Source organism: Coregonus lavaretus (genome assembly GCF_964263955.1).
Source record: "Coregonus lavaretus genome assembly, contig: HAP1_SCAFFOLD_69, whole genome shotgun sequence".
NCBI classification, from domain to species: domain Eukaryota; kingdom Metazoa; phylum Chordata; class Actinopteri; order Salmoniformes; family Salmonidae; genus Coregonus; species Coregonus lavaretus.
The window spans coordinates 1487480-1499091 of record NW_028158220.1 but is presented as its reverse complement, the minus strand read 5'-3'; the positions used below and the strand labels follow the sequence as shown (position 1 = coordinate 1499091).

The window sequence follows — 11612 nt, the reverse complement described above, 5'->3', positions numbered from 1 at the left end:
GCTTTTATCCAAAGCGACTTACAGTCATGTGTGCATACATAAATATAATTGGTTCAGAGTTTATTTTGATATTTCAACCTGTGTGTCCTGATCGCCTCTGGTGTGGGGACAAATTCAACTTGCACGCGGTCTAGGTAGCATATTAGCCTACATTCTTTTGTGATTTCAATTTGATTTGATTATTTGGATTATTTTGCCAATTTAAAAACAAAACAGCCACACACGAGGACACAATGAATAAAAAATTATCGAGGATGACACAAAGTGATACTCGCAACTCGCTGTTGGCTGGGCTCCCTGCCTGTGCCATTAAACCCCTACAACTCATCCAGAATGCCGCAGCCCGTCTGGTATTCAACCTTCCCAAGTTCTCTCACGTCACTCCGCTCCTACGCACACTCCACTGGCTTCCAGTTGAAGCTCGCATCTGCTACAAGACCATGGTGCTTGCCTACGGAGCTGTGAGGGGAACGGCACCTCCGTACCTTCAGGCTCTGATCAGTCCCTACACCCAAACGAGGGCACTGCGTTCATCCACCTCTGGCCTGCTGGCTCCCCTACCTCTGCGGAAGCATAGTTCCCGCTCAGCCCAGTCAAAACTGTTCGCTGCTCTGGCACCCCAATGGTGGAACAAGCTCCCTCACGACGCCAGGACAGCGGAGTCACTCACCACCTTCCGGAGACATTTGAAACCCCACCTCTTTAAGGAATACCTGGGATAGGATAAAGTAACCCTTCTACCCCCCCCCCCCTTTACTCCAACCCACCCCCCCCCAAAAAATAAAATAATAATAAAAATAATAAAAATAAAAAACATTGTAAAGTGGTTATCCCACTGGCTATAAGGGGAATGCACCTATTTGTAAGTCTCTCTGGATAACAGCGTCTGCTAAATGACGTAAATGTAAATAGTTAGTAATATATATTATTATAGAGCTCTGATCAGCCTATAACATGACATTATCTATTATTATAGAGCTCTGATCAACCTATAAACATGACATTATCTATTATTATAAAGCTCTGATCAGCCTAAAACATGACATTATCTATTATTATAGAGCTCTGATCAACCTATAAACATGACATTATCTATTATTATAGAGCTCTGATCAGCCTATAAACATGACATTATCTATTATTATAGAGCTCTGCTCAGCCTATAAACATTACATTATCTATAGAGCTCTGCTCAGCCTATAAACATGACATTATCTATTATTATAGAGCTCTGCTCAGCCTATAAACATGACATTATCTATTATTATAGAGCTCTGATCAGCCTATAAACATGACATGATCTATTATTATAGAGCTCTGATCAGCCTATAAACATGACATTATCTATTATTATAAAGCTCTGCTCAGCCTAAAACATGACATTATCTGTTATTATAGAGCTCTGATCAGCCTAAAACATGACATTATCTATTATTATAGAGCTCTGCTCAGCCTAAAAACATGACATTATCTATTATTATAGAGCTCTGATCAGCCTATAAACATGACATTATCTATTATTATAGAGCTCTGATCAGCCTATAAACATGACATTATCTATTATTATAGAGCTCTGCTCAGCCTATAAACATGACATTATCTATTATTATAGAGCTCTGATCAGCCTATAAACATGACATTATCTATTATTATAGAGCTCTGCTCAGCCTATAAACATGACATTATCTATTATTATAGAGCACTGATCAGCCTATAAACATGACATTCCATAAGAGCAAGATTAGATTTGAAGCTCTACATCTCAAGTTTATTTTGTATTATGTTGTGAAGACTGACCTCAGGCTATTGTGGGATATAGTCTGGATTAAACCTCATAGGAAGACGGTTTTAGCATGTGGAGGTTTCATTCAGGTCGCTGTTTAACTAAATAATATGTTTGTCTTTGGCAGGAGAGAGACCAGACTCTCACTCTGACAGCGGGAAGAGTCCTTCAGGGGAACCAGACCCAGAGACGGCCAAACCAGAGAGACGACATCAGTGCTCCCACTGTGAAAAGAGTTTTACTCATTTATGGAGTCTAAAAATGCACAAGAGAATACATACAGGAGAAAAGCCTTACCACTGCTCCCACTGTGGAAAGAGTTTTACTCAGTTAGGGGCCCTGGTTGGGCATGAGAGAACACACACAGGAGAGAAGCCTTATCACTGTTCCCACTGTGGAAAGAGTTTTATGTGGTATGGGAGCCTGAATGAGCATGAGAGGACACACACAGGAGAAAAGCCCTACCAATGTTCCCAGTGTGAAAAGAGTTTTACCCATCAAGGGAGCCTGAAAGTGCATGAAAGAATACACACAGGAGAAAAGCCCTACCAATGTTCCCAGTGTGAAAAGAGTTTTACCCGATCATGGGGCCTGAAAAAGCATGAGAGAACACACACAGGAGAAAAGCCCTACCAACATACTAAAAGACAGGAGGAGAAGACATACCACTGCTCTCATTGTGGAAAGACATTTTCCCAGTCAGAGGACCTGAAATCCCATGAGAGAATAGAGAGGCTGTGTTCTGACTTGTGTTTTTGATAAAAAATGCTAGCTAGTTTCGTCAACAACAACAACAGCTAGTCAGCCACTTTGGCAGCTTGCTAGACAACATAGCCGAAACGTTATAGCTCTTGAGATTATTTCGGTGTCACTGTGTTTAAGAAAATATATGTTGTATAGATAGTTACCCCATTTATTTCATATGTAAGTTACTAATCAGCTGGCTGAATAGCTAGAATAGCCTAACACTAGGCTAATGCTAACAAGCTAGCTAACATCCTCCTATCTGGCTAAGTAACACTAGGCTAATGCTAACAAGCTAGCTAACATCCTCCTATCTGGCTAAGTAACACTAGGCTAATGCTAACAAGCTAGCTAACATCCTCCTATCTGGCTAAGTAACACTAGGCTAATGCTAACAAGCTAGCTAACATCGTCCTATCTGGCTAAGTAACACTAGGCTAATGCTAACAAGCTAGCTAACATCCTCCTATCTGGCTAAGTAACACTAGGCTAATGCTAACAAGCTAGCGAACATCCTCCTATCTGGCTAAGTAACACTAGGCTAATGCTAACTAGCTAGCTAACATCCTCCTATCTGGCTAAGTAACACTAGGCTAATGCTAACAAGCTAGCTAACATCCTCCTATCTGGCTAAGTAACACTAGGCTAATGCTAACTAGCTAGCTAACATCCTCCTATCTGGCTAAGTAACACTAGGCTAATGCTAACAAGCTAGCTAACATCCTCCTATCTGGCTAAGGAACACTAGGCTAATGCTAACAAGCTAGCTAACATCCTCCTATCTGGCTAAGTAACACTAGGCTAATGCTAACAAGCTAGCGAACATCCTCCTATCTGGCTAAGTAACACTAGGCTAATGCTAACTAGCTAGCTAACATCTCCGACCATGAGGTCACTAAGCTACTCTCCTCCTTCTAAAGAAGAGGAGATCTGCTGGACGGAGAAAGAAGCTCTAGTGAAAGAGGAGGAGGAAGAGGAGGATGTTACAATACAAAAACAAGTAGTGGGTGAAGCTGTTACCGTGAAAGAAGAAAATATGGAAGTTACAGTGAAAGAAGAGGAGGAAGTTACAGTGAAGGAAGAGGAGGAAGTTACAGTGAAGGAAGAGGAGGAAGTTACAGTGAAGGAAGAGGAGGAAGTTACAGTGAGGGAAGAGGAGGAAGTTACAGTGAAGGAAGAGGAGGAAGTTACAGTGAAGGAAGAGGAGGAAGTTACAGTGAAGGAAGAGGAGGAAGTTACAGCGAAAGAAGAGGAAGAATTGAATGTCAATTTCTCTACCATAAGCCGATCCCACAGACCACGTTAACCACACCAGCCCAGGACATCCACATCCGGCTTGTTCACTTGCGGGATAGTCTGAGACCAGCCACCCGAACAGCTGATGAAACTGAGGAGTATTTCTGTCTGTAATAAAGTCCTTTTGTGTGGAAAAAACTCATTCTCATTGGCTGGCTCTGACTCCCCAGTGGGTGGACCTATGCCCTCCCAGGCCTACCCATGGCTGCGCCCCTGCCCAGTCATGTGAAATCCATAGATTAGGGCCTGATGAATTTATTTCAATTGACTGATTTCCTTATATTAACTGTAACTTAGTAAAATCTTTGAAATTATTGCATGTTGCGTTTATATTTTTGTTCAGTATACTTTTTATGAGAAAATGTGCAAGAATTGAAGGTGCCAACAAATGTTATAGTCATCATAAGAATATTTTGCTGTCATATACAAACAAATCTGCTCCTCCTCGATTAACTTCACTCTTTTCAGCTTCTGCCCACCACCTAATAACACAACCACACCACAGATAGAACAATGAGCCAGATATTTCACCTGATGTGTAAATGTTAAGCATCCGGTTGACGTTTCCACTCACTACCAAATATGGTGATGAGAGGAAGCCCAGTGGCGGGAGAAGATGGAGATCGAGTGAGACATTCTGCACATTTTCTCCTCGATGAAACATTTCATCTCAATACAGTTTTTATGTTTCCAAAACTTGAATCTATAATAAACACAGTGGTCTAGGTTTTGTAGACGTTACCCTTTGCCACTGTAAAAAAAAAAAAGGGCGAATTGAGTTATTGCCCAAGCACACTTCACAGAGTAGGCGTTCCCTAATGGGAATATGCAAATAAATGCTAGAACGAGCCAATAGGATCTCGCTAGCTCGTGCTTGGCTCTGCCCACTTCCTTTCTTTGTTCTGCCCACTATTATTAATTTGCTCCCATTGGAAACGACAGGCTCTGGTCTATCTTGGGTTAGTTATATAAAATCTTCGGCCACAGTCCGTGAAGAGCATGAGGTGTGGCTGAGGTTAGCCAGTTTGAGCAAGCTACCGAGCTAGCATACGAACTCAGGAGCACAGACTACATCCATATGACGTTGAGAAAAAGTGCATTGTGGGTAGTTTAGAAGATATCCGGAAATTAGTTAATAAATATGTAATTAACATAACTATGCTTGTGCTTATAGGTAACCAGATCGTGACTACAACAAAGTTACTACGTCTTTAAAACGACACTGTGTTGTTACATTGAAGTGAGAAAAAAAAACGACATGCTTTCCTACAGCAGCTCCTCTCTCCGGAGGAAATGGCGACTGGGCTTGAACCCGAAAGAGCGGCAAGTGAAGTGTGTGATAATGAACGGAACAAAAATGAGCAAAAGTTGTAGTAGAAGACAAGGATCGGGTCCCATAATGCATTTCTTATTGGACTGCGTTTCTAATTGGGACAAGGAGATTCATTTGGGAAATCCATTTGTAATATCGAGGACTGTGAAGAATGCAGTGGGGGAAAGGTGGATTCAATCAAGGTGACCAGAAGCGGCCTTGTTTTTGGTTAATCTTGTCGATGAAGAACAGAAGAAGCGTGCACTGGATCTGGCTAAATTGTCCACGTCAGAAGTAACGTGTAATGATCTTCGGAGCAGGGCGCCTGCCAAAGGAGTTATAGCTGGAGTCTCATTGGATAACGATGACGAGTACCATGGTCCTCTGTAGCTCAGCTGGTAGAGCACGGCGCTTGTAACGCCAAGGTAGTGGGTTCGATCCCCGGGACCACCCATACACAAAAAAATTAATAATGTATGCACGCATGACTGTAAGTCGCTTTGGATAAAAGCGTCTGCTAAATGGCATATTATATTATTACCGTAGTCAGAAAATCCCCAGGGGTGGTCAGTGCACGTCGCCTGACCCGTTTGGTACATGGGAGGAAGGAGAAAAGCCTGTCGATATTATTATTATTGTTTGAGGAGAGTCTGCCTGAATATGTGAAGCTTGGATATGTGAGGTATGCGGTGAGAGCATTTGTGTCCAAACCATTACAGTGTGGAAATTGTAAAGGGTATGGTCACGTGTCAAATGTTTGCAGACGGGAGAAGTATGATATTGAAGAATCCGTGAATGGAAAATGTTGCAAGTGTGGTGAGGATCATACTCCGGGACTTCCCAGAGTGCCCTGTTAGGGTGGAGGAGGTCGAGGTGTGAAGGATCAGGGCCGCGCAGCGGATCTCCTATGTGGAGGCGGTGAAGAGAGTCGAAGGGGAAAGAGGCAACAGTGTAGATATGACGGTGGATGCACTGCAACCGGTTGCTAGTGTTTTAAATCAATCGGGTGATCTGGATACACTCATTGTGAATAAAAAAATAAATAATAATTTCACCTTTATTTAACCAGGTAGAGAACAAGTTGAGAACAAGTTCTCATTTACAACTGCGACCTGGCCAAGATAAAGCAAAGCAGTGCGATAAAAACAACAACACAGAGTTACATATGGGGTAAACAAAACGTACAGTCAAAAATGCAATAGAAAATATATATACAGTGTGTGCAAATGTAGTAAGTTATGGAGGTAAGGCAATAAATAATTACAATTTAGTATTAACACTGGAGTGATAGATGTGTAAAAGAGATATAAATAGAGATACTGGGGTACAAATGAGCAAAATAAATAACAATATGGGGATGAGGTAGTTGGGTGGGCTAATTTCAGATGGGCTGTGTACAGGTGCAGTGATCGGTAAGGTGCTCTGACAACTGATGCTTAAAGTTAGTAAGGGAGATAAGTGTCTCCAGCTTCAGAGATTTTTGCAGTTCGTTCCAGTCATTGGCAGCAGAGAACTGGAAGGAATGGCGGCCAAAGGAGGTGTTGGCTTTGGGGATGACCAGTGAGATATACCTGCTGGAGCACATACTACGGGTGGGTGTTGCTATGGTGACCAGTGAGCTAAGGTAAGACGGGGATTTGCCTAGCAGTGATTTATAGATGACCTGGAGCCAGTGGGTTTGGTGACGAATATATATATATATATATATATTTTTTTTTTTTTGTAGAATATGTAGTGAGGGCCAGCCAACGAGAGCGTACAGGTCACAATGGTGGGTAGTATATGGGGCTTTGGTGACAAAACGGATGGCACTGTGATAGACTACATCCAATTTGCTGATTAGGGTGTTGGAGGCTATTTTGTAAATGACATCGCCGAAGTAAAGGACCTGTTGTCTGGACCTCTGGCTGTCTCTATGGGGGTGCCACAGGGTTTAATTCTCGGGCCGACTCTATTCTCTGTGTATATCAATGATGTCGCTCTTGCTGCTGGTGACTCTCAGATCCACCTCTACGCAGACGACACCATTTTGTATACATCTGGCCCTTCATTGGACACTGTGTTAACAAACCTTCAAACAAGCTTCAATGCCATACAACACTCCTTCCGTGGCCTCCAACTGCTCTTAAACACTAGTAAAACTAAATGCATGCTCTTCAATCGAACGCTGCTTGCACCCGCCCGCCCCGACTAGAATCACTACTCTCGGCGGGTCTGATTTAGAATATATGGACAACTACAAATACCTAGGTGTCTGGTTAGTCCGTAAACTCTCCTTCCAGACACACATTAAGCATCTCCAATCCAAAGTTAAATCTAGAATCGGCTTCGTGGCACCCACGACCAGCTCGGGAAACCAGATTGCATGGATTGGAAGAAGATGGATTTTGTGGCATTTATAGCCACAGTGATTAATTGTACAGCACAAGTGTCAAAGAAGCTGAATATCATTATCTGCATCCGATACGTTTTTTTGGGGCTCCAAGACTTCACGGCAGAAGCACTACAAGGACATTTGTCGCTAGGAAATGTCCCGCCGTCACAGGAGGCTTCTGAGCCTGTGTTGGGACCTGATTAGAATGAGTTTTTTTTAACAGAAAATCAGGTTGATTTAGTTTAGTTAATTTATTTTGGGGTAGTTTGGATGATATTTTTATTGTTACCCAAATGTTTTCCCTTTTTGGCATCTCTATTATCCACCCGCACAGTAGGTGGCGGAATGCACATTTAATTGTTGCGAACGCCGTTATACCATAGAAGAAGAATACGTATAATCTAGTGGACGGGACGCTTCTTTCAACAGCAGCAACAGTTAGTCAAACACCTCGGTAGCTTGCTAGACAAAATAGCCCAACCAATAAAGCTCTTTAGACGCTTTCGTGTATATTAGCCACTGTGTTTTAAACCCACTTCTGTCGTCTAGTTAGTTATCCCATTTAATTTCATATTTACGGTGTTGTTGTTATTGGTCAGCTAGCTGGCTGGTTAAGTTAGCACTAGCCTAGCTAGCTAACATCCCCGACCATGAGCTCACTAAGCTACTCTCCTCCTGCTAAAGAAGAGGAGGTCTGCTGGACGGAGAAAGAAGCTCTAGTGAAAGAGGAGGAGGAAGAGGAGGATGTTACAATACAAAAACAAGTAGAGGGTGAAGCTGTTACCGTGAAAGAAGAAGAGGAAGACGTTACAGTGAAAGAAGAGGAAGACGCGTTCAGAGTGAAAGAGGAGGAGGATGTTACAGTGAAAGAAGAGGAAGACGCGTTCAGAGTGAAAGAGGAGGAGGATGTTACAGTGAAAGAAGAGGAAGACGCGTTCAGAGTGAAAGAGGAAGAGGATGTTACAGTGAAAGAAGAGGTGGCTCCCGTTTTTGGAGTGAAAGAGGAGGAGGGGGAGATGACTGTCACATCGAAAAAGGAGGAGGAAGAAGAGGAGGAAACTGGATATCTGGTTCCGGTTTCCCAAAGGCATCTTAAGGCATCCAATGGTTCTAATGATGAACTTAGCAGTAAGATGGTTTTGAGAAACCGAGCCCTGATTAACACTAGTAAGTACTGTCTTAAAAACAGAGGCACAAACTCTGCAGTTGTTGAACTGATGTGTGGTGTTAAAGGTGAAATCTGCAGTTGCTACATCCATATTTGGACTTTTAAATTATTTATATTCTTGAAGAATATAACACATGCCTCATGAGCTTAGTTCAACTGTCGTACCCCATCAGATCCCAAAATAAGCTTTTTTTACTCCAATGTTTAGAAACAATGTAAATGTAAACCAACACTGTATAGCCTCAACATGGTTAAAACTATAATGGTGATATCATGGATGGTCAGTCCTTGCATCCATAGGTCTGTCTATGATTTTGAGAGTAGTTACATTTCTCCAGCCCCATCCTCATCTTATTACCAAAACAGTGGTGGAATGACAGCTTTGTTATTGTTTGAACTGCAGATTGTTTGATTGATGTGTGGATTTTTTAAAGGGACAACCTAGGATTTAAACAGCAGCAAAATGGCTGCACAGAGACTTGGTTTGGTAAACAGCTGAGGGATGGGGGCTGGAGAAATGTAACCACTCTCAAATTCATAGAGAAAGCTATTGAAGCAACCTTAAACCAAAACCTAGCGACCTCATCAACAGTTCAGACATCTTGGTATAACAGTTAGAAGGTGTTGGCTTGACAGTCTCTGGACCCAGGTTTGAGTCCAGCTCAGGGCTAATTCCAAATTCTCACACAGGGTAATGAGTGGAGAACAGGAGGGCTTCATAAAGAAAAACTAACAGGTCTGTGAGAGCCGGAATTTTACTGGTTGGTAGGTGATCAAATACTTATGTCATGCAATAAAATGCAAATGAATTACTTTAAAATCATACAATGTGATTTTCTGGATTTTTGTTTTAGATTCTGTCTCTCACAGTTGAAGTGTACCTATGATAAAATGTACAGACCTCTACATGCTTTGTAAGTAGGAAAACCTGCAAAATAGCCTAATGGTAGCTAGCTAGCTAACATTGAACCTAGTTGGTTAGCTTTTAGCTACCTGCAGATTCATGCAGGGTAGTAACGTAATGAGTTGGGATTATGGTTAATTGTTTAGCTAGCTAGCTAACATTGAACCTAGTTGGTTAGCTTTTAGCTACCTGCAGATTCATGCAGGGTAGTAACGTAATGAGTTGGGATTATGGTTAATTGTTTAGCTAGCTAGCTACATGTCTAAACAAAAGACTCCACTATGCAAGTAACCATTTCACTGTACCCGTTTACACCTTCTGTATCCTGTGCATGTGACAAATACACTTTGATTTTATTTGATATAGTGTGTGTTTACCAGCGACGGTAATGTGAAGAACGTTACCTGCACCAAAGTCAAATTCGGATATAACGTTAGGTTAGGATATAACGTTAGGTTAGGATATAACGTTAGGTTAGGTTATAACGTTAGGTTAGGTTAGGATATAACGTTAGGGTTAGGTTAGGATATAATGTTAGGTTAGGTTATAACGTTAGGTTAGGTTAGGATATAACGTTAGGGTTAGGTTAGGATATAATGTTAGGTTAGGTTATAACGTTTAGGTTAGGTTAGGATATAACGTTAGGTTAGGATATAACGTTAGGTTAGGATATAACGTTAGGTTAGGTTAGGATATAACGTTAGGGTTAGGTTAGGATATAATGTTAGGTTAGGTTATAACGTTAGGTTAGGTTAGGATATAACGTTAGGGTTAGGTTAGGATATAATGATAGGTTAGGTTATAACGTTTAGGTTAGGTTAGGATATAACGTTAGGTTAGGATATAACGTTTGGGTTAGGTTAGGATATAACGTTAGGGTTAGGTTAGGTTAGGATATAACGTTAGGGTTAGGTTAGGTTAAGATATAACGTTAGGGTTAGGTTAGGTTAGGATATAACGTTAGGGTTAGGTTAGGATATAATGTTAGGTTAGGTTATAACGTTTAGGTTAGGATATAACGTTAGGTTATGATATGGCAGGTAGATTAGTGGGTAAGAGCGTTGTGCCAGTAACCGAAGGTCGCTGGTTCTAATCCCCGAGCCGACTAGGTGAAAAATCTGTCGCTGTGCCCTTAAGCAAGGCACTTAACCCTAATTGCTCCTGTAAGTCGCTCTGGATAAGAGCGTCTGCTAAATGACTAAAATGTAAATGTAAAATGATATAACGTTAGGGTTAGGTTAGGATATAACGTTAGGGTTAGGTTAGGATATAACGTTAGGGTTAGGTTAGGATATAACGTTAGGGTTAGGTTAGGATATAACGTTAGGGTTAGGTTAGGATATAACGTTAGGTTAGGTTAGAATATAAGGTTAGGTTAGGTTAGGATATAACGTTAGGGTTAGGTTAGGATATAACGTTAGGTTAGGTTAGGTTAGGATATAACGTTAGGTTAGGTTAGGATATAACGTTAGGGTTAGGTTAGGATATAACGAATGTAGAATGCCCTGCTTTTATTTAGTCACATTCCAACCGTAAGCTATTTTCTGTAATTAGCTCACCATTAACTTGTAAATAATGATCTTGTTGTGAGTTTATTTTCATGTAATAATTAATACAAATTAGCTAAAGTAAAGACGACGTCAGCTATATGATATGGTTATTATTTGAACTGGCTAGCCAGCTAACTTAACGTTAGCTAGCTAGCTAACAAGCTAGAAACTAACCAAAACATTGTTTAGAAAGTTGCTTTTAATTGCCTAGTTTGCTAGATTGACATATACTAAATTCATTTTTAAACAGATGGGTTTATTGGTGTTTAAATACACTAGTTACAGTGAGGGGAAAAAAGTGTTTGATCCCCTACTGATTTTGTACGTTTGCCCACTGACAAAGAAATGATCAGTCTATAATTTAAATGGTAGGTTTATTTGAACAGTGAGAGACAGAATAACAACAGAAAAATCCATGTCAAAAATGTTATGAATTGATTTGCATTTTAATGAGGGAAATAGCTACTGTTATAGCTTGCCA

The 11612-nt window shown here is 41.1% G+C and overlaps 1 protein-coding gene across 1 annotated transcript; it reads left to right on the top strand.

Annotated features, from left to right (window-relative positions):
- Positions 1 to 254: 254 nt before the first annotated feature.
- Positions 255 to 2730, top strand: LOC311124274 (uncharacterized protein; the record flags this gene model as incomplete). The annotated part of the gene is made up of 2 exons (XM_084198443.1): positions 255 to 264; positions 1911 to 2730. 2 exons carry the CDS (start codon positions 255 to 257, stop codon positions 2540 to 2542), a joined length of 642 nt encoding a protein of 213 aa, XP_084054569.1. The 3' UTR covers positions 2543 to 2730.
- Positions 2731 to 11612: the final 8882 nt, after the last annotated feature.